The 25,047-nt window shown below is 58.3% G+C and overlaps 7 protein-coding genes across 7 annotated transcripts; 3 read left to right on the top strand and 4 right to left on the bottom strand.

Moving 5' to 3' along the window:
- Positions 1-726: 726 nt before the first annotated feature.
- Positions 727-3,449, top strand: GGS23DRAFT_613865 (FMN-dependent 2-nitropropane dioxygenase). The gene is made up of 5 exons (XM_051520599.1): positions 727-1,309; positions 1,422-2,005; positions 2,134-2,219; positions 2,343-2,519; positions 2,661-3,449. Exons 1-5 carry the CDS (start codon positions 1,024-1,026, stop codon positions 2,809-2,811), a joined length of 1,284 nt encoding a protein of 427 aa, XP_051369306.1. The 5' UTR covers positions 727-1,023; the 3' UTR covers positions 2,812-3,449.
- Positions 3,450-5,840, bottom strand: GGS23DRAFT_230865 (glycosyltransferase family 15 protein). The gene is made up of 5 exons (XM_051512054.1): positions 5,281-5,840; positions 4,791-5,189; positions 4,640-4,726; positions 4,169-4,583; positions 3,450-4,106 (listed from the first exon to the last, which is right to left on the bottom strand). Exons 1-5 carry the CDS (start codon positions 5,562-5,564, stop codon positions 3,765-3,767), a joined length of 1,527 nt encoding a protein of 508 aa, XP_051369307.1. The 5' UTR covers positions 5,565-5,840; the 3' UTR covers positions 3,450-3,764.
- Positions 5,841-9,299: 3,459 nt separating this feature from the next.
- GGS23DRAFT_606853 (soluble quino protein glucose dehydrogenase) lies at positions 9,300-10,790 on the top strand (the record flags this gene model as incomplete). Its single annotated transcript, XM_051519959.1, has 3 exons — positions 9,300-9,348; positions 9,411-10,145; positions 10,249-10,790. The coding sequence occupies 3 exons, from the start codon at positions 9,300-9,302 to the stop codon at positions 10,788-10,790; spliced, it is 1,326 nt and encodes a 441-aa protein (XP_051369308.1).
- A 365-nt stretch (positions 10,791-11,155) lies between these two features.
- Positions 11,156-12,169, bottom strand: GGS23DRAFT_230894 (uncharacterized protein). The gene has a single exon (XM_051512055.1). The coding sequence runs from the start codon at positions 11,967-11,969 to the stop codon at positions 11,343-11,345; it is 627 nt and encodes a 208-aa protein (XP_051369309.1). The 5' UTR covers positions 11,970-12,169; the 3' UTR covers positions 11,156-11,342.
- A 1,605-nt stretch (positions 12,170-13,774) lies between these two features.
- On the bottom strand, positions 13,775-15,042 carry GGS23DRAFT_599409 (chitin synthase export chaperone; the record flags this gene model as incomplete). Its single annotated transcript, XM_051518932.1, has 4 exons — positions 13,775-13,819; positions 13,874-14,032; positions 14,099-14,670; positions 14,802-15,042. The coding sequence occupies 4 exons, from the start codon at positions 15,040-15,042 to the stop codon at positions 13,775-13,777; spliced, it is 1,017 nt and encodes a 338-aa protein (XP_051369310.1).
- On the bottom strand, positions 14,739-16,143 carry GGS23DRAFT_231016 (uncharacterized protein). Its single transcript, XM_051512056.1, has one exon. The coding sequence runs from the start codon at positions 15,967-15,969 to the stop codon at positions 15,067-15,069; it is 903 nt and encodes a 300-aa protein (XP_051369311.1). The 5' UTR covers positions 15,970-16,143; the 3' UTR covers positions 14,739-15,066.
- Positions 16,144-22,988: 6,845 nt separating this feature from the next.
- On the top strand, positions 22,989-24,292 carry GGS23DRAFT_231108 (uncharacterized protein). The gene is made up of 2 exons (XM_051512057.1): positions 22,989-23,705; positions 23,930-24,292. Exons 1-2 carry the CDS (start codon positions 23,189-23,191, stop codon positions 24,052-24,054), a joined length of 642 nt encoding a protein of 213 aa, XP_051369312.1. The 5' UTR covers positions 22,989-23,188; the 3' UTR covers positions 24,055-24,292.
- The last annotated feature ends 755 nt before the right edge of the window (positions 24,293-25,047 follow it).

Consider the following 25,047-nt stretch of genomic DNA (forward strand, 5'->3'; position numbering starts at 1 on the left):
GACCGAGTAGACTTAAGCACTCTGCTCTCACGGGCGTGATTCCGGCCTGGGTAGAGAATGCAAATGAGGAAAATGGCGTTAAGTGGTGAAGGAAATGATGTCACTCTGGACCCTGAATTCCGACTGCGGGGAATGGCGGGGCTAGGATTTTCCTATTTGGGGAATGGCCCGGCTATGATTGGCCTATGACGGGTTCGTAGGAAAATAGATTTCCCCTCGCTAGCCTTACGTAATAATCGTGCAATGAAAACCCGCGGAGAGCTCCCAGGCACTGCTAAGATCCCCTCGAGCTCCCCGGAGATGGTCAATTCAAGGCATCACATGTGATAGAAAATTTATCTATGGGCGTGCAGCCAGCAGCGGCTGGCCAATGAGAGGGGGTGCCTAGTGCGAGGATGTACGCACCGCTCGCATAGGTCGGAGCCTTCGCTACACAGATATTCGATGCGAAGTAAGTAAGTACCTGCAGATTTGCGTCGGAGGGTGCATCTGGTGCGTTGTCTAGTTGCATAGCATGGGTGTACATGCACATACGCGAACAGTTGACATTGCATACCTATCTACCTCTCGCCTGAGCACTTGTTCGAGGAGTCTTCACCCCGCTTCTGCGGTATTCTGTTTACGTGCTAGGAGATCGGTACGAAATCGGGATGCAGTCGGGATCGGCCAGGCTACCGAGGGAAACTAGAAATAAGAGCAGCAATAAAGAGAAAGAGGCTGATAGAGGAATAGAATAGAATAGAATAAGTATATGCCTATATCACCCTTGGTCACCAGTCTGTAACATCCGCCCGCCCCCTTATACCCGAATCAAAGGTGGAGAGGAGGCGCGCGAATATCGACTCGGTAGTACGGTGCTTGTCCTAGGCAGACATCAGCTACCCCGGGACCTTTTTGGTCGCTCCCGTGCGATCCCGTCTGGCTGTGTCGGCTTCTTGGTAGACCTCGGCAATTCGGCCTCTGCTCTCGTCCGGGCCCGGTCGGAGGGGGGGGGACCCTGAAGGCTCCTCCATCCAACGCGCCATGGCCAACCCGCGACGACTATTACTACTGCGACCGCTCGCCGCTCGCCTCGGCCAGACGGTCGACTACTTCTGGCGCGCCGGCCCGCTTGCTTGCACCCGAGACCAGCAGCACTCGTCGACGCACGCCACCCACAGCAACGAAACAAGAAGACTAGCAACCATGGCCAGCTCGCGCATGCAGTCGTGGTTCCCGCACACCGCCCACCCGCTCGTGATCAGCGCGCCGATGGACTTCGTCACTAACCCCAAGCTCGCCACCGAGGTTACCAAGGCCGGAGGCTTGGGTCTGTCACCCCTTTTTCCTCTCCCTCCCTCTCTCCCTCTCTCTCTCCGCCTTCGGGCTGCCAATGAAACCCTCCCCTCCACTCCTCCTCCACGTGCTAACCCGCGCAACAGGCTTCCTCCAGGGCGGCCGCGACTTCGCGTCGGAGTCGCCGGTCCTCGGCAGGCTGGAGGCGCAGCTAGCGCAGGCGCGGTCGCTGCTCGGCCTGCCCGCCAACGACGGCGACCTGCCCGTCGGCGTCGGCTTCGTGCTGTACGCTGCGTCGGCGCGGCACTTCGGCGCGACGGCGGCGCCGATCCTGCGGCGGCACCGGCCTGCCGCCGTGTGGCTCTTCGCGCCGGCGCCGGACGCGCCCGGCACGGTCCCCGGCGCTATCCGGGCCCTCAAGGGCAAGGGCGGCGAGGGTGCCGCCGCCGCCTGGCGCCCCAGGGTCGCCGTCCAGGTCGGCTCCGTCGCGGCCGCGCTCGCAGCCGCCCGCCACGGTGCCGACGTCGTCGTCGCCCAGGCCGCCGACGCCGGCGGCCACCAGTTCGTCGGCGGCGCCGGCCTCGTCAGCCTCGTGCCCGAGGTCGCGGACGCGCTCGCGCGCTCGGGCTTCGCCGGCGTCGCCGTCTGGGCCGCCGGTGGCATCGTCGACGGGCGCGGCGTCGCGGCCGCGCTGACGCTGGGCGCCGAGGGCGCGGTGCTCGGGACGAGGGTGGGTGTTCCTTTCTCTTTTTTTAAAAAAAATAAAAAATAAATAAGAGGGTGTCACTTTGCCGTTTATTTTCTACCCAGCGGAGGCTGCTGCTGACGCATGCTGTGCGCTCGGGCACGTCTCGCTAGTACATGGTGGCGACCGAGTCCGACGCGCAGGACTACAAGAAGGAGGCCGTGCTAGCCACGTCGGACGGCGGCGTCAACACGGTGAAGTGAGTCTATCACCCTGCCGATGCCCAGCCCGGAACCGCTGCTGCTCCCTGCTGCACACACGCGGAAAGGGGAGGGGGGCGACACAGCCGGCAAGCCTGCGTACTTACCCGGTCTCTCGCTAGGTCGCCGCTCCACGACCACATCCTCGGCAACAAGAGCTGGCCGGACGCGTACGACGGGCGCGCCATCGTCTCGGCGTCGTGGCGCGACCACCTCGCCGGCCTGCCGGTAGAAGAGAACGTGGCGCGGTTCGAGGCCGCCAAGGAGACCGGCGACTTCTCCCGCATGATCACCTGGTCGTAAGTCTCTGGCCCCGTGTCTTATATTTCGCTTTCTCTCTCTCTCTGCCCTTCCCTCCTTCACCCCAGTCTCGCGTCTTTATTCTAGTAACCTCCCCCCTCACCCAAACCCCCACAGAAGAGAAAAACACACCCCCCAAGCATCCCGCAGCTAACCAGCGACCGCCGCCCCCCCTTAAAAAGCGGAACCGGCGTCGGCCTAGTCCGAGAGGCGCTCCCGGCGGCGGAGATCACGCGGCAGGTGCGAGAGGGGGCGCTGGAGGCCATCGGGCGACTCAAGGCCTCGATCTGAGGCGGCGTGTCCGCGGGGGGAGCATCGGTGTATGTATGGATGGGGAGCTAGAGACAACAAGATGTATAGGTGTAGGTATATCTACGCGAGTATATGCAGGCAGATGTGGTTATCGACGCACGAGCATACACCGCGGGCGCTTCCAGTGACCAGACCAGCTCCCTTTCCTGGGCCTCCTCGCCTCCTCGCCACACCACCTCGGTACGCGAGAGCACCTGGGGGCAACGTACGCAGAGATGGCAGGTAGATATATATCACCTATTGTTTTTTGGGCATAGAAAAAGGAGGTATATCCCTTCTTCCGCTCCCTTCCCCCGCTCTTGACAACCGTCGTGAACAGAAAATAAATCAGTAAATAAATCCGTAGATGCTACGACCTCGACTCCCGCATGGCGTGTACGTATACGGTATATGATAGTAACAACAGCAATGTATAGATGTCCTCAACACATCCTGCCTACCTACCTACCTACCCCCCCCTTTCACGAATTCTCTCGTCCCAGTAAGTCTCCTCCTAGCCGTCGTAGCAGTCACCGTCGCGGCCAATCCTAGCACATACGTTCAGTGTCCCGTGGTAGAGAGAAAAAAATATCGGTTTATTGGGGGGATGCACCGTCTGTTCTCGTCTCGTCAGAGCATGCAATACTCCACACACATATACACACACGCGCACATACAAGCCGAATCTACCCCCTTCGCCCCTTACCCCGAAACAATTAATTTGACTGCATCATTTATGAACGCCGGCTAGTCGGAGTAAAGCGAGGAAGAGTAGCAGATCCAATCCATGTACAAAAATTTCGTCCCATCATTTCCGTACCTAGTGTATCCTAAGCGGCGCCTCAGCAAGAAAGAAAAAAAAGAGGCGCCGTAGAGGACACAAAGGTAGTATCCTAACCATGAGTTCTGCTGCTGACGTTGCTAAGGGGCCCCCTCGTCCTCCTCGCCAATAATTACGGGCTAGCCCAGCCGCCGGCCACGTCCACCCATTCGGCCAGGCACGAACCTTCCTTGCCTTCGACGTCCACAATGTCGGTGTCGCAGCGGCAACGGCAGCCGACGCCGTTCTCCTTTTCGGGGTCCCATTGGTCCCAGTACTCGTCTTCCTCGATTCGCTTCCTCTCGTCGAGCGTCGTCTTCTCGAGGAAAGGTTCGCGCGGCAGCTGGCGGGCCGGAGCATTCGCCGGGCAGTGCTGGATAGTAGTATGCCGATATCCAAAGTCACGGAAGTAGTGGATATCGCGGGGGGCCAAGAGAATGCCGGCGGCGAGGGAATGAATAGGAGCATCACCCCACTGATTAATCGCCAGTTAGCGAGCGCAACAGTCGAGGGCAATAAACCAGTCGCGATACTTACCCGTTCCATCCAGAAGCCCCCACTGCGGTCCATCATCTCGAAAAATGCCTTGTACTCCTTGCTGCGGAACCAGCTGAGTTTTGCGATCTCGAAATTGGACCAGAAGTGGCACATGTTATAACTTTCGCCCGCCATGGCCTCGGGGTCGATCTCGGGCAGATTCATGCGTCCAGGGTCGGTACGCAGGATCTCTTCCGGCAACGGCGGCTTGTAGTCCGGATCGTTCTCCGGAGGCGCCGGCTTCTCGGGCTTAGGCTCGACGAACATCTCCCAGAGACCCTGGGACGTAATATTGTTTATCCGCTTGTAAGCCGAAGCGTAGCGGAAGATGTTGGGGACCGTTTCACGCAGTTCTTTGACCGCAATTGTGAAGCCGTAAGTCTTATTGTTCTCGATCATTCTCCGGAAGGGGTCGCTACGGGCCAGCGTTAGCAGTCTAGACAAGGAGGCGGCGAGGTAGGTTCAACATACTAAGTGATGTCGCAGAAGTACTTGATCTCGGGCTCCAGGCGCCAGTACCACTCGTACTTGGCTAGGAGGGGGTGCTCGTAGAAGAAGCTGTATCGCGACCTGTTAGCACATGTCCAAGAACGAGCCGGCAGCATGCGTGACATGGACTTACCCGGAGTAGAATCTGCACATGGCGTGGTAGCTCTCCAAACCGCCGTACATGACAGCAGCATCTCCCTGCTTGGCAATACCCTCCTTCGCGACCTTGGGATCGATCCAGTCAGGGTAACCCCACATATCGGGGCCGACCTTGCCAAACTCGACCGGGGCAGACGTGTAGTTGCGGACAGTATCCTTGAAGGTCTGATTGAAGTCCCCATCGTTTAAGAAGACGTAGGGGTAGTGGTACCATCGGTTGAAGTGTCGCTCAATGGACTTGACAGACTGAATGACACCCTCCAACTCCTTGTTCCGAGCGAGGACGACGAATGCACCGTTAACGCGCTCCGTCGAGGTGTCAGGCTCGAGACATCCCGTGACGAAGACCTTGTCATGTTCTTCGCTGATTTTTCTGTTTCAGGACACGCAACGGTTAGTAATTCCAGATGCGAGACTCGCAAGGCACGGGGTTAGAGAGAGAGAGAGAGAGAGAGGAGCAATACCGAATAGCCGGGGGTGCGCCGGCGGGCATTAATATCCGTCCGGGAGAACGGGGGTGCCGAACAAACAAGACTAGAATGAGGACGACGACAATGCATGGGAACATGACCACCACGCCCAGCGGGACGGATATGCTAGAGTTGCCTTTTAATCTGAGGGGCCGTCGGAAAAAGGCCAGTCGCGAGGTCAGCCTATTGAGCTGGGGCCGCTTTTCGCCCGTGGTGGGCAGATGGGGAGTGCCCATGGTGGCCGGTATGCGCCGGTAGGCGCGCCGAAGCAGATCCATAACGGGACCTCGCGGCGGCGCCGGTCTTGGGGACGACGGTCGGGGATGGGGAAGCCAGCGAGGCGTTGGGACGGCACGCGATTAGTGGACGGTCTGTGGTGTAGGGCGTGGCCGACGTGCGAACGGGGACGGAATCGAAAAATATCCCGAGTGTCGGGGTTAATTACATGTGGCTGCTGATTAAGACGAGGCCCTCCTCTTTCATCCCATTCGGTATTCTATCCGGGTCGACACGAGACAGAAACGAGCCGGCGCGGTCGTTTGCCCAGCCACGAATTCCGCCTCCAGGGTCAGTAAGGCCTGCGAATGGAGTAGCGAGTGACGCAAGGGGACTCTGTTCCCTTGGAATGACGGCGACAAGAGGGGGTCGCCGATGGGGGGTAAGGAGAAGGAAGGGGAGGGAAGAGCTGGTGATGGCAACAAGTGACGGCGACGACAGTGTGGACAGCGAGCACCGAAGGACACGCGTCGGACACGCACTCTTGGCGGCGCTCAGCCGGTCAGCGGGTAGAAGGGCTTGGGCGTGCTCAAACCAGAGAGCGGAACAGCGACCTCATCGGAGCCGGAATCGATGGTCAGCAGGGACGATTTGCACGGGCGAAGTGCGTGACAGAGGCTTGCCGTAGCGGTGGAGGAGAAGTAAAAGGGGTCGACCGGGAACGGAATTGGGCTTTTGTGTCGAGGAAAAAAAATAAGATAACGAGATTGGAAACCTGGAAATTGAAAATTGGAAACCTGGACGAAGGGGTTTAGTCAGGCAAGACAGGTAGCGCCTACCTACCTCCTCTACCTCCGAGGTACCTAAGACTGCCGACAAGGCACCTGGCAAGGCCAACGGGCAGGTAGGGTACATGGACCTCAGTGCGGCAGGTACATGGCTACGTGTGCGCTGTGCTGCGTGGACGCGCGTATATGACCATGTACCTATATTTCTGCAGCGAGGGCTTCGTGCGCGGTGGGACGTGCACCCGTCAGTCTGAACCTGCCCCGACTTCTAAGTGGTCTTGCGTATCTGCGCTGTACATGTGTACGGTGCGCACGCAGTAATGGTACCTTTGACTACCTACCGACATATAACACACGCACTGTCGATACAGAACCTTCCCCGTAGTGAGGTAGGTAGAACTGCGTACTGTACTATATTGCCACGCGCATGTATCTTCGCATATAGCAGCATATGCGAGCGATACTTCAAAGGTCGGCATCTCACCGCCTGGCCCATCTCGTCCTAGGCTTAGCGCATGTATGTACACATCCCAAAGTACCGAGGTGGGCTAGGCTGGGAGGCAGGTGCCTCTACCTTAGGTACATCTAGGTACCTCTAATACGGGGCGCCGGAATCTAGAACCACGTCACGCCAACACTTTCAGCTCCTCGCCCTTTCGAGCATATCTGGCCGATGGCGAAATTACGCCTCAACAGAGGTACGTCCTAATACCTGAGGTACCTAACATTACTCCCATGCATACCTCCTACACACGGATGCATGTATGCACAACTTGGCCTTGTGCGCGCCCGTCCGTTATGTGCGGCATTACCATCATACATGCATCCACGGCGACCGGTCTCCCTCTCTCTTGTCCCCTCCGTCCCTGTACCAAGTAAATCTCTCTCTCTCTCTCTCTGTGTGTCTCTCTGTCTCCTCCGTCTCCGTACACCTAGGTAAAGAGAAGAGGAACCGCCCCGCGAGCCCCGTCCTCGCCAAACGCACCCGAGACCGCGTGGCCTCTGCCTATGGTAGGGAATGCGTACGAGGTTGGGGGTATACTATAATGTATTGACTTCGTTCGCCCCGTCGCCGCCCAACATCCGCTCCGCATCCCGCACCACCGCCTGGGCACGCACGCACACACCACCCTTTAGAGCCGCTGTCACCACCACCACCACCACCATCCACTCCTTATCCACCCCTATCTTGCCTCTAGTTGTCGATCTACCTACTATATGTCTATGTATCTACGGATCCGATCTGGGCTGCACGACACTTTCAACCTTGTCCAGAGTCCACCCTGAACTTGTCGATATTCTGGTGGGCCGCCCCCCCCTTTCCCCCTATCCCCTCCCTCCTTTTCGTTTTCTTCTTTCCTTCAACTATGTGACAAGCGACCACTACCTGCTCTCGGCCTCTCACTAGGCTGCCGCTCCGGTTGGTCTCGCTATCGCGCCCGCCTCGAGGCACATAATACTATATAGGTAGGTATTCCCAGCCCACGACGCTTCGCTGGATCCCTCCGCTCTTGGCCCTTGGTGAAGTGCCGTATCTTTCGTTTGAGCGGGTTTCGTTACTCTCTACCCGGCTCGCCAGATTCTAGATTCAGATTCTGCGTGACATCGAGAGAGAGAAGGAGAAAAGGGTGGCAGAGAAGGACCCATATACGTCGAAGATGTGCCGCGGGTTTATAGTCCGGCCGCGCTCCCGTCATCGGGAGTCACGACGGTCGGGAGATTCAGTACTTTTCCCTCGAAATTCGCCCAAATTCTATTCGACTATACATCCTGCTGATATGCCTAGGTACCTATTTCTAGTACGGCCCAGAGCAGAACTGAGTCTGACCGGCTGTGCTATAGACGACTATTCTCGTTCACGCGGACTCTACCAGAACACGCATCCTCCAACTATGCCATCTGTCTTGTCAGACGCGCTTCTAGAATGTCATCAGCCCAGTTCCAACGCAGTCTTGCCTGCACGATTCCGTGGCCTGATGGGTTTAGGGGACCGGACTAGTCCCCGGTGGCTGACTCTTTGGGGGCAGCGCCCACGCTTCTTGTGCCGGTTTTTAAAGACACGGGCGGGATGAGTCTAGATGTGTAAGTGTGATTGTATGCGTGATATCCTGAGATCTGGTGGAACATCTACAAAGCGCTTCCCGTATTAATTAAACAACGCACGCCTTTCCGTCTCTTACCGCGTCGAGTATATATGTCTATCTAACCGAGCATGCTTTGCGCCGCGTGGTGAAGCCGTACTCATCCAATGCTACCCCTTCCCTTCCGATAGCCGCCATCGGATTTCACGGCATCGTCTTGGTGCCTGCTGCTTGCATTGCGCCTCCACAATACACTGCCTATTTCGACATGGAGCTTTAAAGCTCCATGCCTTTTTTTCCCCCTGCTTCCGGATGATCATCGACTCTGCTCAGACGCCGTTATCTACATCTGCCGGCGACACGCGAGCGCCTGCGGAGGGGCGCCCCCAGGCTAGATAGACTCTATCCTTGGAGTCGCATTCTGTCTTCTCGCCTAATTACATCAATAAACTATCTTCCTCCGCAGACCGAAAACAACGGCACCTTGTTTCGTCACGTTTATTACCTTGCCATCCTATAGCCTGGGTAGACCCGTTACTACGGCTTCTATATAAGGAAACCCTCGTCACCATTGCCTAAAAGAGACCAGCCGTAAGGGGCTCCTATCCAATCAACCGTTAGTTCCCCCCTTGGACGACGTCCTCAGAATATCGTCCTTTAATTACTCGAAAGAGCCAAGAGTCTGGTCGATAGACTCTCCGCATTCTTGGTTTGGTTCTTTGCCTCCATGGCATGTCCCACGATACAATGTTGTGAGGGATGATTTTTTTTGGGGGGGGGCGGTGGAGAGGATCGTAGGCTCGCCGCTATATATATAGCTGTCCCTTCTACGAATCCCCCCCTTTTCCGGCTCTTGCAAACGACTTCGCGCCGTGTTAGGTGACTAGGGTTGACTTCCTGCCCCTGTACTTGCCACATATCGATCATGATGTATTTGTTGACAGCAGTTTCGGCGGTAGCTGCCCTCGTGGGCCAAGGCGAGTACTCGTTCGTGCAGCGTGAGCTGTGCCCGTATATTAACTAATGCCGGTGATGATAGTCCTGTCGCAGGGGGCTCCTATTGTGCCATTCCCTACTAGCTGTTCCGGCATCGCTGCGCCCCGGTACCCGTACACGATCGATTCCGGGTGGCAGGTTACCAAGGTCGCCAGCGGTCTTCGCCAACCCCGAACTATCATCTTCGACCCCTTAGGTCACATGCTGGTGTTGCAAGCTAGCTTCGGCATCTCGGTCCACACCTTTGGCGCTGATGGCTGTATCAACAGCACCAAGACCCTCCTACAGAGCACGGCTCTGAACCACGGCCTCACCCTCACGCCCGATGGCAAGACCCTCTATGCTAGCTCGCAGACCACGGCCTGGTCTTGGACCTACGACGCGACCGCCATGACAATTTCGGGTCAGAAGACCGTCATCACCGGCATCAGCCAGGGCATCCACTCGACACGAACGATAGTCGTTTCCCCCAAGAACCCCAACTTAGTTCTCGTCTCTGTCGGCTCTAACTCGAACTGGGACAACCCGACAATCGACCCGAATGTCGGCCGCGCCTGCGTCAAGGTGTTCGACATGAGCACGGTGCCCGCCAACGGCTACAGCTATAACACCGGCGGCAAGATGCTGGGATACGGCCTGCGGAACGAGATCGCCCTGGCTTTCGACCCGAACGGGCACGTATGGGGCGCGGAGAATAGCGGTGATGATTTCCGACGAACTATTAACGGCCAGTCGACGGACATTCACATCGATAACCCTGCCGAGGAGCTGAACTACCGTATGTCTTTCCCTAGGGCTTGATATAAACACCCGATCCGAATTTGAACCCCCCCCCTTCCCCCTTGAATGATGGCCTTTCCAGCACTAACGTTATCGTCTAGTCGGGGATCCGGCCGCGCCCTTGCAAAACAACTGGTTCGGTTACCCGACGTGCTTCACCGTGTGGGAGGCGTCCAACTTTAGGGACAACACCGCGCTGAGGACGGGCTCGCAATTCGTCGTGACACCCAACTCGACCTTCAACGACGCCTCGTGCGTCGGCAGGTCCAACCCGCCGCGTCTCTCGTTCCCAGCGCACATGGCTCCCATCAGCAACGCCTTCGACGCCCAGGGCTTGAACCTGTACATCACGTTCCACGGCAGCTGGAACCGGCAGCCGGCACAGGGCTACATGGTGGCCGAGGTCCCCTTCAAGAAGAACGAGAACGGTACGTACGAGCCGGTGGCCCCGGCCGACAGCAAGACCGGCTACAAGACCATCATCGGCTCGCAGAACCCCGGCGGCTGCAACTCGCCCGGCCTGACCATGAGCTCCTGCTGGCGCTTGGCGGGCCTCAGCTGGGACTTGGCCGGCAACAACCTCTACGTCAGCAGCGACAACCAGGCCCAGGGAGAGATCTTCGTGCTGAGGAAGACGGCTTAGATTCCGAGGGGTCGAATACCTACGTAGGTGATAGGCGCGTTATGCAAGAAGGCAGTAAATAGAAGAATGGGGAACCAAGTGGGTTCCCGCCGAACTGCTGTTTGGGCTTTAAGCTGGGCGGAGTTGAATAAGGATAGTGTCGGAAATCAGCGAGTTCTCTTCTCGTTAGACCTCCCATCTCCCGTTGGTACGCCGAGGTTCAAGTAGCTTATAAAACGTTCAATGAGGTCGGTGGCACGCTGAAAATGGAGTCCCGTCAAGTCTGTCGTGTCCGCTATCGTGGTGGCTCTGCGCACGTAGTCTGTGAGATAGATTTCTTCGAAACGCCAGCGGCTTCATAACAACCCAAGGCCCCCCACCGCCTGCTTCCGTGACGGTTAAAGTGCCCTTATAAAGTTGGTTATGCCGTGCGGCGCTTCCTAATGCCGGACAGAAGCCCGAACGACTGGTATATGGCCCTAGCCCGGCTGCCCAGGAGATTTGCTGCTCTGTCGTAACTATGCGTCTCATACAGCGTACGCTTCTTTCCAGTCTACATGCTGAGGGGGCCCTTCATTCGGCATCATCGTCGCCAAAACTAAGCTTGATCTTCTTGGCCTTTTTCTTTTTAGCTTGCTTCGCGTCCTTCGTACTAGTGTCGGCCTCGCCCTTCCTGTCGCTGTTCTTTGCTGTCGGCGTCGCTAGCTGTCGGTCTCCTTTCGCGATTCTGGCCTTGGTATGCTGTCCTCTCTCCTCTTCTCCCTCTTCACCATCATCGCCGCCGACCACGCGGCCAACTTTCCGCTTCTTCCCCGCGCCGATCCCCGCTACTTTTTCTTGGTTCCTAGCCTCGTTCTGGTTCTCTCCTCCTCTCCCTTTGTCCGCGCCTGCGCCTGCGCCTGCACCCGCGCCCGTGCCCCCCTCTCTGCCGTCCACCGCCTGGGAGGGAACGTCTGCGGTGTCGGTCTCGTCCTCGAAGTCGAAGTGGACAGTGTTCCCAGCCTCGTCCACAACTAGCGGCGCGTCCTCAGCCTCCTCGCTCGCAGATCGCGGGCGCGCTGCGCGGCGATGCGCGGCAAGGAGCGGATCTGGGCGGTCAGAGTCGCGCTGCTGTTGATGTTGGCCCCGGAGCCGGGCGAGAAAGGGAGGCAGCTCGCTCGTGTAGGCGAGGTTCTTGGAGGTAATTTTTGGTTGGGACATGTTTTCCCGTCTTCCTTCCGCGTTTTTTTGGCCTTCAGGTTGGGTATCACCGTAGAGCTCTCTCTATTCCGTCTCAGTGTCCTCGAGAAGAGAGGACGCGAGCGGACATTAGGGGTTGTCTTGTGTAGATAGTGGGTTGGGACGAGGCCAGCGTTCGCATTGGTCGTAGTACTCCGTAAATGCTGGTTGGCGACGCAGCTTGACACACAACTAAGGACAGGCAAGTGGGAACCTAATGCAGCGATGGCAGGACGGGCAGAACCTAGGTACTAGGTACCTAACCTACCCCCCCTAACACGCCTTATATTTTAGGCACTTCTAGGGCCTATTCCCCCTACGAAAGCTGCAACCAGACCCCTATAATTCTGTCTTGCCTTAGGTACATATTGCCTGCTGCCAACACACCCTGAACTATTAGGGGGCAGCCATCCACCTCTGCTCCGTCAACTTCACACTTCCATTACCCTCTGCGGCCGCCCACACCTCTCTCGTGCCGCAATGCCCTATTTCTAACGATAGAACGGCGAGCTCGAGCAGAGCCGCCTTCAGGTCTGGTGCCTCAATGCCACCATCACCGGTTCCCCTCTCACTACCTTCTCGACGAAGGACCCAAGTATGACCGCCCTAGCGCTGACGGTACTTTGCCATAACAAGAATTTGATGCCGCTACCGTTGAACGCGAGGTATGCACCTACCTACCTACGACCCAAACGTCGCGGTGCCCCTGAGACCCCTCGTGTCCGCCGCGGCCGGGCTCGGGCGGTTGGAGATGTGAGACAAGGAGGGGCAGGGACCGTCGCTCGCTCTCCGCACAGCATTCCATTCCATCCCGCCCCACGCCGCGCCGTCTTCGTCCCTCTCTCGCCTCGCTCCCCCCCCATCTATCCGAGACATCGATCGATCGGGGTTCCCGCCCCCCCCCCCCCCCCGCGCGTGTCCTCCTCTACGGCGGGGTATACGAAGACGCTGGCCGGGGCAGCCGGCCGACTCAGGGCACATCTGATCCGCGAGGGGGAAAGGGGATGAGGGGGTGAAGGGGAGGGGGTTCGAATATTGGTAACAGCGGGGTGTGAGGCACCGAGGAGATGAGACGAGACGAGAAAGGGGGAGGAGGTAATTCCGGCTAATTGGCAAACTGTCTAGGCAGGAAACGGAACCGTAGTCCGTGTAGGAGGTAGGTTATCGAGGCGCCTACCACCGACCGACACGCGATAGCTCGAGCTGTACGTAGGACGCGGAAGAGGACTGCTTCATTCGCTAGGCTAGCAAATCACGACATAACAACCCCATCCGGATTCCGCTTCATGTTGCGTGGTAGCTAAGGTGTAAAAGTAAGCGAAGCAGGCACCGCTGTGGTTGGTACCGAGTCTATATATATACAGCTCGTAAAGTCCCCCAATTATTTGTATCAAAGCATTACACGGCTCCCGTCTGGCCGTCCCCGCCGCCGTCCGTCAGCCGTCGAGTTAGCCTGCGTGTCTCCCTAGGGAAAAGGGCTAACCTTATAACGACTTTGTCTCCCGCTTGAATCATACCCCGAAGGAGAAGGAAGAAAAAAAGACAGCAACCATTGCTGCGCTAAGTGCCAGTATCCGCGCTTGTAGCCAGAGATCGCATCTATTCGATCACTCGACGGGAGAAAAAGGAAAAAAAAGAAGCAACTTTAAAAAGCACCCCATATAACGAGGAGTCTTCTCACCTCAACACCCACGACGCCCTCGACCAATGCAAACCGGGTCAAAACCGGACTTCTACGCCCCTAAACCCTATCCACCTCTTTCGTGTGTCCGACTACTTTACTCCCGTCAGATATCTAGACGGGAATACCTGTAGTCGTCCATGTCTGAACCCTGAGAGGATCGCGCGAGCCCGGATAACTAATACCGGGATGTCAGGTTTCCTACAGGGGAAGAATGGTCGTAGGCGCTGGGGTGGCCGTATGGGTCGTCCATGTACACGGTCGTCCGCCGCTCTTCTTCGGGCAGCAGCTCCTTCACCTCCCAGTTGGTCATCCTGGTACCGACGGAGAACTCGAGATCTTCTTTCGTGATTGAGTCCCAGTACTGCAGAACGACGTTAGGATTTGTCCCGGCCGGGGTAGGAGGGGGGCGGGGTTAGTTAGGACATACCTTGTAAACCATCATAACCGCGAGCAGGTTGCAGATGGTGGCGAAGAACAAGCCGTCGATGTAGTGGCTAGTGCCCTGGCAAATAGTAGAGCTCAGAGCGTATAGGATGACCTGGCCGACGATGAAGAAGAAGAGGCCGAAAGCGATATCGCCCAGGGGCCAGCGGTCCTCGAGAGTGCGGGCGACGAGCAGGATTTGCAGGGCGACGTAGACGACGAGCTGGATGCCGTTCAGGAGGTATAAGATCGTGAACAGCGCGACTGTGTTGGCCGGGCCCATACCAGCCCACGACTTGAAAGTGGCTAGGGAGATGAGGAACGAGATGACGAAGGCCATGAAGGACGAGAGCCGCAGCATCCACACCGAGACGGGCGTGCCATCCTCGTAGAGTTGGAAACCGACGAAGCCGTTGATCAGCAGGCAGGTGACCATGGCGGATGTGAACCCGTTTTGTATGGAGACGAAGTACGGATACGGATCGGAGCCGGGAGGGACGACGCCGGCATCCACGCAGAGAGAGACGAAGGATAGAAGCATGTAAAAGTAGAAGAATGCAAGGATTTCCTTGCGGCCTACGGACATGCGCACACGCGGAGGTTAGTGGGCGACTCTAACAAATTCCGAACTGCCCAGAAGGGGTAGAGAGAGAGAGAGAGAGAGAGAGAGAGAGAGAGAGATTAAAAGGGGGTGAGGGAGGACCTACCGACGGCGGTGAATTTGCCGCGGATGTGCAGGATCATGACAACGGTCATGCCGAGGGCGATGATGTGCATGAAACTAGACGCGCCCTGGAAAATGATGGTGTTGGCCAGCTCGATGTTCCGGGAGTAGCAGTTGGTTTCGATGCCGACGCCGCTCGAGACCGACGTGATGGGACCGACCGAAGGACACAACGGCAGGGGCGCCGTGTGGCAGATGTCGGTGAAGTCACCGTAGCCGCCCATCTTGCCAGCTCGACGAGAACCCGACTACGGTATCCGTCTGCGCGCGCGCGTTCGGGCCGACAGCGACGGTTGGGAATAACTATGCCCGCGAGGAGGGACGACGATTCCGCATACGGTATAAGCGTCGGGGCGCAGGGATGCGACGAATGCTAAATAGCGAGAGACTCCGGCCGACGATGTTAAGATGGTACACAGCCTTGTAGCTGACGACAGTTGACGGAAAAGGCCTGGGCTGACGGAGGCCAGGTCTGAAGATCCGATAGTAGTGAGGGGCACGAAAGACAACGGAAGTGTTGTCTCGTTTGGTTCGCGGGGGGCCGTCCACGACGCGAAGTGAATTGGCTGTGGGTGATGCCGCGGTGGTGATGGATTAGTAGTAGTATTAAGTATGTTGTTGTTGTCGTGGTCGAGGTCGTAGTTGTGATCGTCGTGGTCGTGATGATAGTACACTGGAGCAGTAGAATGGTAGATCTTGCAGGTGTTGACGCGAACGAGTTGAGTTGGCGGGATTGGAACGAATGACTGGCAGAGGCCGCTGAGCTTTTCCCCTGCTTGTAGAATGGCCGACCACGTAGTATATCTCATGGCATGGCCAGCCGGGGGGGGTTGGAGAGAGCCTGTTTTGCCGGCTTCGTTAGTCGCTGGGCCAGATGCGGTGGTGGTGGGAAGAAGTGAGTAGGCTGGGAGAGAGGGCGGAAGTTGGCTGGGGAGGGGATTTGTGCGACAAGCCAGCCTGCGGCCGCTACCGCGAGAGGAGAGAGACAGAGGATCCTGAGACCCAGCCGCAGCGGTGCAGGGGGTGAGCGTGTGTACATCGGTACCTGCGTACTTATACAAAAGAGTCCGTTTGGTCCGTGGGGCTGGCGGGTTAGTTGCCGTCGCCTCGGGCTCTTTTGAGAATGCTTCTGATCCGATAGATAATCGCATTTATCAGAAGAAGAATGATAAGGAGTAAAAAAAGAATAAGAATGATCTGAACCAAAATAAAGACCGCCACGCCCGGGACGGCGGCCTACGCCTCCCCAAAAACCCCCATCACCCCCGACGTCGCCGCCGCCACGCCCTCCGCGCCGAGCGACTGGCATTGGTTCGGCGTCGCGTCAGTTCTATAGAAGTACGATACCTCGTTAGCTATAAGATATCTTCGATCGAGAGGTAAATTACGTACGTCATATTGGCGCCGGAGGACGCGGAGGCGGCGGGTCTAGTGGCCCTCTCAGGGATGTAGTCGGAGGCGGGGATGGCGGCCATACCTGTAGAATCTGTTAGCCGCTTGTCCGTACAATACGGGGTTTGAGTATGGGCATACTTGTAGCGATGTTCAGATGATGTTTGAAAATAAACCAGAAGTTCGTTGCAGCATTTTCTCTGCTTAAATATTTGATCAGAGAAAATGCCCACCATCTCGTCCATCGTGCCTGCATTTACAGTCCCGAATTACCTACGCTGTGCTTGCAGTTCCGAATTACTTGCTTCAAGTCACGTCAAGTTCCGAATTGCACTTGCAGCTTCAAGTCATGTCCAAGTACCGGGGCTTTACGTCCATTGGCGTCGATAACGTAGTATCTACCTTCCTACATTAAGGTAGGACGTAGGGGGAGGGCAATCGGTCCTCGCTCACCTATGATATACTATAGTATTGCGTGCGCACATACGCTCACGACAACCTGCGCAGCGCATCGCAACCGGGGGCCCTGCCGGCCGGCGGTGCTGCCGCTGCTGCTGACAGCACCAGTCCGGGACATCCCATTGGCTCCGGCGACCATCAAAGGCCCCCTCAAGAGGGACGCTTTCGCGAGGAAGACTTACCTGATGTATGGATGCACGTTAGGTTCTATTCTATCGGTGTTCGGTGGTTTGCTGGGCAGCGCTGGGAGAGGGAGGGAGGTAGGTAGGTACCTACCTAATGTTTGTAGGTATGTACGATACCCTCGAATTGGGTTATGGGGCATGGGCATGGGCATGGGCGTGGATATGGATATGGATATGGCTACCTACCTAGGCACCTACCTACCTCCTAACCTTAGGTACCTTAGGTGCCTACCTAACCTACTACCTGCCTCGGTTAGGCACTAACTGCCCGCGCATATGCAGACATACCTAGCAGGTGAGAGATAGTCGGTCTCTCTCCCCAGCGTCTCTTTCGTCTTGGGGGCGAAAAGGAGAAAGAGGTTCCCGGTCTTGCTAGCGTACGTCCATCATGCCACGAGACTCCTCCTCTCTTTCCACGACGCCAGGCCCTTTTTTTTTTCTTCCTCTGTCGATCATCGACCCTAAGTCACAGTGTGGCGCCAGACAGACAGAGCGAGACGAGAGAGGGAGGATCGATGAATATGGCCAACTCCAACTGCTTTTAGCTACCAACCCCCTATCCCCTACTAACCCTTCTAACCCGCACAGCTACCTCGCACCCGTACATCTGGTAGGTACCCTCCTAGCCTGCCTTCGGGGGAACTCCTTGGCGACGACGACGACGACGGCACGGCGCCTATGAGGAAACCCAAACCCCAACGCGCAGGCACGCACGCACCATTTTCCTCTCTCGATAATTGCCCCGAGATGGTTATTTGTACTTCTTCCTTTTTGTCTCATTACGAGGGCCACTCTAATAGTATGCGACACCTAGGTACCTGCTCCTAATATGCCATGATAAACTAGGTGCAGCACGTAGGATTCTTTTTTATCTCGCCATTCTCCTTCTCGCGCTCTCTCGCTCTCGTGGTTCTTCGTCGTTTCACGCCCTTCCCTCTTTTCCTCGTTCCCACTCTGCTCGATGCTACTTTGCTATAGCACGCCCGCTTGCTTTTTTCCGTGCTCGACTCCGTCTTAGCGAGCCATCCGCCCCCCCCCTCTCCCTCTTTCTCTCTCACCCCTCTCTCGCCGGCTTCTTCCACCGCCACGGAATCCATCGATCCACGCCGGGGGGGTGGGCGTTGATCACGGCGACGAGAAGGGACATGAATCGATGTATGAGGAGATGAAGTAACGCATTGCCCACAGGTACTATGTATAGCGGAGCGCAAAGAGCCAACCCCCGTGCGTGATCTGCCGATATTTCATTTCGAGGCGTGGTCGAGCCTACATAGATGCTGTAATCTCGCTTTTGTCTTGTCTCTGTGCCTCTCCACAACGAGCCCCGAGAATCCCAGCCCGGATTTGGTTCCCCATACTTCTCACATCCCTCCCGATTCCCAAGTCCCCGCCCTGAAAAATAAAATAAAATAAAAATTCAATCAATCCGTCCCATCCGCCTACATAGACGCGTGCAGTTTCGTATCCAAGGCTCTGCGTCAAATAATCTCTACGTTTTCCCAACTGGGGAACACGTTAGGACGAAAGCGAGAGCCTCTCCCCCTGGAACCCCTGCCACGCACGCCAGGAATGGCCTCGTTTCCGAGGCGCACATCCTTCGTTGGGCTCCCTTCCCGCGAGAGGCAAAGACGCCAGGGCAACAACTTCTGCCCCATTATGTGCCTTGACTTACCTAGGCATATGCCTAGGCGTGCATGTATCTGCACACATATGTCCGCCATCTGTCTCTCGTGCGTAAACGAATTTCCTAAACCCGTTCCGCCGCCGCCGCCCCTGGTTCTAGATCTTCATTGTTTGATATATGATATGTACGTGCGTGCCCTGGCGGCGAACGCACATGGTAGCGGTAATCCGCACATAACACTATGTAGCAGTAGTGGCCGCAGTAGCTTCAAGGGGAAGGCAGAGGAGGCGAGCAAGTCATAGTACGCACGTTCGATGCGCCGGACGATACAATACGACTCGACTCGACTCGACACGACACGATACGATCTGTGTATGCATGCGATACGATATATGTCATTCTCTCTCTTAACCCACTCGGGCCTAGGAGGAGACCAGGGGGTTGGTCGTCGTCGAGAGGCAAGCTCTCACCCATACTCATACATTGACGCATACGTACCTATGCCAGCAGAGACCAGCAGGGTCGCGTGCAAATAGAGCATATTTAGTTCGCATGGCCTTCGAGACCCGCCCGCTCCAGGGCGTTACCTCGCAAAAGCCATCCCCGAGGCCTGAGAGTGCGAGAGCGGTAGGGAGTAGGGATCAAAAGCCACACCACTCTCGCGCATTCATCCGTCCCTCACCCATCGCCGTCATCCGTCATCATCATCATTATCACGGTTGTTATCATCATCATTTACTGCCGTCATGTGGGCGCGCTACGTAGGGATACCGCTACACCCCCTTCCCCCCTACCGGTACCGCTGCCACCATCACTACCACCACTGCTAACCACTATTGCCGTCACAACCAACAGACCAACGAAACAGGTACTACTTGAGGAATCCCATCCACGCGCTCATCCACCCGTCCACCCCATCCATTCACTGCTTCATTCATCCATCCGGCGCCACAGCCGTCTGCTCCCTTTAGGAAAGGAACCCCGTTCGCGGTCGGTCCCCCGGATGTGTCCCGTTACTATTCCCATCCCTCTCCTAACCTGTCTTGTCGTCCTGTCCTGTCACATCCTATCCTCTCTCGTCTCTTCCCCTTCCTTTTCCCTTCGCTATGCTTATCCCTTTTTTCGTCCTTCCCTTTTGACAATTTCCCCTTTCCGTTGGCGCACCCCAATTTTTTTCTTCTCTTCCCTCGACGTCTCATCGGCGGTTACGAATTGGGCTTCGGTTTCGTTCCCTCTTCCTTCCCACTCGCTGACTCTTTCTCCGTCTCCGTCTCGTTTTCCACCCCCCCTCCTCACCTCCCGCCCCAAGGAGGCGGGAGGAATCGATGGCCTGCCTGGCCCTGTCCCTTCCGTCTGTCTGACCCTTCTGTCTTGCCGCCCATCTCGATACCACGATGGTGGTGCGTTCTCTCCCTCCGACTAGCCGGACTGCCTACGCGACAGGCTTGTGATTAGCTCCTCCTCGTTCGTCGTCGCCGATTGCCTTGTCTCTTCCTGATCCTGGTTGGCGCCCACTTCCCGGCGCTGCCGGACAGGCAGGCAACAGACAGGCAGACAAACGGAGACTGGTCGTATACGCCATTGTCTGATGAGCGGATCGCAAGACATCTTCCGCCTCGTACTGGGAATTCCCCCCCCCCTACTCCCCCTTACCCCTCGTTGCTTCTGCCTCTGCCTCCGCCTCCGCCTGGTTTTCCCCTCCCGCCAGATAGGTCGCGTCCCAATGCCTCGCTGTGTTGCTGATTGGCTTCGTCATCCACCTCGGCTCAGTGCATCGCCCTCTGCCTGCCTGCCTGCCTGCCTCCCTCTCTCCACCACCCGCCTCACAAGGCATCAGCGAGCTGAGCCTCTCTTCCCTTCGAGATTATCCCGTCTTCCGTCTAGCCCCCAACCTCACCCCACCGCCCACTCCCGGATAGAATAGGATAGGAGGGGTTTAGATTCTGCGAACGAGATAACCGCCGTGCAGCGCGAGCGCGAGCGCGAGCGCGAGACGCTCCGCCAACCCGTCAGCTCTACGGCTCGCCCTACGCCGTTCCGCGACGTGACGTGACGAAAAGAGACGAGGGGGGGGAAGGGGAGAGAGAACTGATAGTCGTCTGCCTCGCACACCCGGACACGAGGCGATTCGTCGTCTGTCTATCTCTCCCCCCTCTCGTTCCTATCTTCCTCCGCCCCCACCCTTTTACGTCGCGCGCCTGCAGTTGAGTAGTCGTAGTGCGTATTGCACGGAGTAGGCTTGCAAACCGGCAAATGGGAAATCTCCTACCAGGAGGTGCTACGTAAACACATGCGCGCATGAATACATACCTACATTACGTTTCTACCTGTGGTGAAGCATATCCCGTCTGCCCTCCTCCTGGGCTGAGAACTGTGCTGCCAACTGGAATTGCCGAAGGGAGTTGGCGAAAGGAGGAAAGAGTAGAGAAGGGAATTTCCCTCTGGGCGAAGATGAGGACATCGCGATAAACTGCACTGCGCTGCGGGTGTCGCGCGGCTGTGCTGGAGAGGATCTTGATTTCCTCAATGCGTGAGCGCGCTCACATGCCTACCTCCGTCTAGTCCCTCGGCCCCCCTTTCCTGCTCCCAAACTCCGATCCCGCAAGCTAGGCCCATTCCCAGCGCCGCAACCACAGGCCAGACTAGACGATGGGTCGTCCTTCTCCTCTGCGCCGTCGCGTACGCGCTGCGCCTGTCTACCCCCCCCTCTCTCTACACGCAGACACCTCACGCCTCCCACTTCCTGCCTGCCCACGCCTTCGCACACACTAGCGAACCAGTTTCCCTGCACGTGCAGACAGCCAGGCAGGTAGATAAGCAGAAAGTCCAAGTAGAGAGGGGGGACAACCGGGAAAGCCGGCCTAGCCTCCCTCAACGCTCCGGCTCTGGGGATCTGGTTCCCTCCGCAGCCCGCTCTCGCTGTCTGTGTCTCCCTCTTCCTGCCTTTCTACGGAACCGCACTCTCGCCCCTCCCCTGCCTCCTCCACCCGTCTCCGCCCCAGGCTACCCGTTTCCTCGCCTGCGGACCGACCAAGCAAGCGGTCAGTAGGCGGCGTCTGGTCGATGCGGCGCGTACGATGGTCCCGAGGAGAGACGCACCGGAGCACGATCAGAGAAAGAAACGCCCTCTCCCCTTTCCCCCCTCAGACTCGTGGGTAAGACCTCATCCTCCCCCTGCTCTTCCCCATCTCTCGTCGACACTGCCCTCGACGCCAAGGAGCCCGCGCGCGGCGCCGCTGCCTTTCCCCGCACAAGTGCTGCTGGTGCCGGTGCTGGTGCTCGACGCGCCATCGCGGAGGAGGATGGGCAGGCAGGCGGACGCGGGCAGGAGAGCATGCATGCGTATAGGTGCAGCACCGCGCGCGTGGGCAGAGGCGTGGAGGCACGTCCGTCCCCTTCGTCGGCGGCGACTACGTTGTCGACTCGCGAGGCGGCACGCTGGCCTACGTACGTACGCGCTAGACGGCCCGCAGGCGCAGGGGAGGGGAGGTCCTCTCTGTCTGTCCGTCTCTCACCCTCTCCCCGCTCTCTCTGCGTAGTGTTGTGTAGCGCAGCGTAGCATGCTGTGCCTACAGTTTAGTGTGGTGTAAGCCGTGACACGAGCCTTGCGTAGCGGGAGGGAGCTGGGCGGGCGTGTCGACGACGTCCAGACACGGGGGCAGCAGTAGGTATAGACAGACGTCGGCCGTGTGTGCATGCGCTGCGGTGGCGCCACGGCTTTATTTCTCCTCAGCCTTCGCCCTCCCTCCTCTAGCCCCCTCACCGCTATCCTATTGGCCTCGCGGGCCTCGAGTCGAATCAGGAACGCCGTCGCCTTTGCCCTCTCACCACACCCCCCCTTCTCTATTGGCACCGCTGTGCTCCTCGTCCTTGTATGGATTGCGCCTCGACCATTACCCCACCACCACCCCCAGCTAGTCTAGGCCTCTCCCTCCCGAGTACCCTCCCAGAAAGACCTGCTCTTGCGCGCCCACCCCCATCCACCCCCCTTCCGGAGTGTGGCCGCGCCGCCGCCGCCATCGCTACTACCACCACGCCTTTCTCTCTTTCTCTTACTAGGCAGGTTGCCCGCCCTCACGCCTCGCCTCGAAGCACCATCGCCCCGGCACGCGACCGGTCCGGAAGCCTAGCCCGGACCTTTTTCCCTCAGCGAGTGCGGCGCCAACGAGCGAGAGGAGGGGGGGGGGCGGGGGGGGCAGGGGCAACTCGATGTCCTAGATTCCGCCCACGCCGGACACCCTGCTTCTTGTCCTGCTCTCTCCCAACTCCCTGCTGCCTGCGCCCACGGCTAGCGCTTAGGCCCCGCTGACTCTTGCCCCGTCTCGCCTGGTGCGTACTAAGACGGCGAGCGCGCGCGCGCGCTCTGCTGCGAGGGCCGCGGGGATGTAAGGAGCTTGCGTTGTCGTGCGGGCTAAGAGGGGGGGGAAGGGGGGGGTGCGTGCTTCTGGGTGCTGGCTTTGGCTATCTCCGGAGTATCGAGGCTCCGTCCGAGGAGGCGCGCCCACGCGCACACGCACACGGCACGGTGCACAGGCAGCGATCGGTGGATCGTGAAAAGTTTTTTTTTCCTTGCATTTCCCTCTTTCGCCTACCCGCTGGCTCGCTCGCTCCTTTCTTCTCCCCGCCCAACGCCCGGCCCCAGGCCTTGCAGCTTACTGCCCCGCCTGCTCCTTGCCGTCCTCCCGCTTGTCCTGCTGGCTGTTGGAGTGCATGCGTAGAGGACGGCTCGCGAGCGTGCGTCATGAACTTTGGGGGGAGGGCAGGGGAGGGGGGCGAGAACGGGTCTGGGTCCGGAGCTCAACGTCTCGTTCTTTTGGCGGGAGGGCAAGTAGGCAGGTAGGCAGACGAAGGTGGAGGCTCCCCAACAGAGCAGGCGGGATGGGACCTGCGACGAGGCGTCGCGGTGAGTCTGGAGTGGGCGTCGGATGGTGCTCTGAGATCGCCTCCGCAGCCGGCGACTCGCGCGATTCGACGCCCCCGAGGGTTCTTGCGGAGGCGATGCGTGGGCGAGGGCGATCCTCGCCGCTCTCCGCGCGCGCTTACGCAGTCCACCCCGGGGCGAGCCCCTCGATGGAAATAGGGCGCGGGCGCAGGTATGCGCGGTCCGGATGCATGGCATCGAGGGGTTTATACATATGCCGTGCTGCTGCAGTCAGAGAGGCGGACGCGGAAGCAGATGGAGATTGCGATGTTATTGTGCCTTGCCAGGACCAGGGCCAGGGCATAGGTATGTTTCTTTTCTTTCTACGCACGGGATCGCACCATGTCCATGCACGAATACTCGTCCCCCCCTCGGACGACTCGCGCTCCGCGTCGTAGTAAGCACTCGAGCCACGCAAGCAGGCGAGCTTGCCTGCGTTCCTCCGGTGTGGATGTTTGTTATCCCCGACCTGGGCTACGAACGCGTACAGCGTGCAGGCACGGGAGCTTACCGTCGTAAGCTTGGCGAAGGGCCGGAGTTGCACCTTCGGATCTTCGAGGCGTTCTGGATTCCTCACACGCTCTGCGGGTCGGCAAAGCGTACAGTACCCGATGGCCCTCGAGTCTTTACTATGGTCGAGCTTTATACCTCATAGCCGATGCCGCGGGGTGCCCGGATGGCCTCCCTCGCTCCTAATCCGTGGCGGAGACTTCCGGGGCGGCCGTGCACGACTGATGTGAGTAAGGGCGTGCGCAAGCTGTCCCTCCGTGGATGGCTCGGTGCCCCTGCAAGAAGCTCTTCATCCTCGCTGCGGCACTCTAGCCTTAGCACCTCGGTCTCCGCCTGGTTCCTGCTAGATTCCACCAGGTCTTGGGGAACGACGCCATCGCCGCCAAGCGGGCTCATGCCGCGGCGCGAGCCCTCGTCGGCTCGTAGGACGGACTGTGGATATACCAGAGATAGCAACGACTTGCCCCGGTCCCCCAGCCCAAGCAATCCGGTTGCCTCGACTTCCGCGTCCAACCCCCGACGTTTCTGCGCGCTGGCACCTTCGGTAGTCTGCGTGTTGCCGACGCGGCGGGGCTAGACCTGGCTCGGGACTTAGGGGCTGTGTATGCACGCCTACGGCTGATGGCACTACGTTGCGTCCCGCGAAGCTCGTCTCTCGGTGCGATTCCGCTGTCGGCGCTGCTGCGTAGCTTTTATCCCCCCGGCGCCGGCGTCATAGCCGTGTCGCATGTCCCCCCCCGACAACCGATGGCCGCAGAAAGCCATGTCTTGCCCGTCAGGTCTCCCGCGAGAAGAAGGACTACTAGCTCGTCCCCCGCCCGCGCCACCCGCACCAGATACATCGGTCGCCGACAGATGCTTCGCCTGCACAGGTACTTCTTAGACGGGCGCGCTACGATTGCCGTAGGTCGGTACCTAGGTGTATGGGAAGATTGAGTTCGCGCCCTCCCCCAGGCATGCGATCGCGCACAAGCGCGAGATCAAACCATTGGATACCGAGCGTAGGTGTACTACGTATGTGATGCCTCCCCCCCCTCCTTGGGCGACCGGGGGAGTGTGCTCGGGATATAGTCACTCCTAGCGTAGCCGATCGGATCGCTTAGCGAGTGCTGTTGCTACGTAGGTAGGTAGGTAGGTA

This window comes from Durotheca rogersii (genome assembly GCF_024521655.1).
Source record: "Durotheca rogersii strain YMJ 92031201 chromosome Unknown GGS23scaffold_23, whole genome shotgun sequence".
Taxonomy (NCBI): domain Eukaryota; kingdom Fungi; phylum Ascomycota; class Sordariomycetes; order Xylariales; family Xylariaceae; genus Durotheca; species Durotheca rogersii.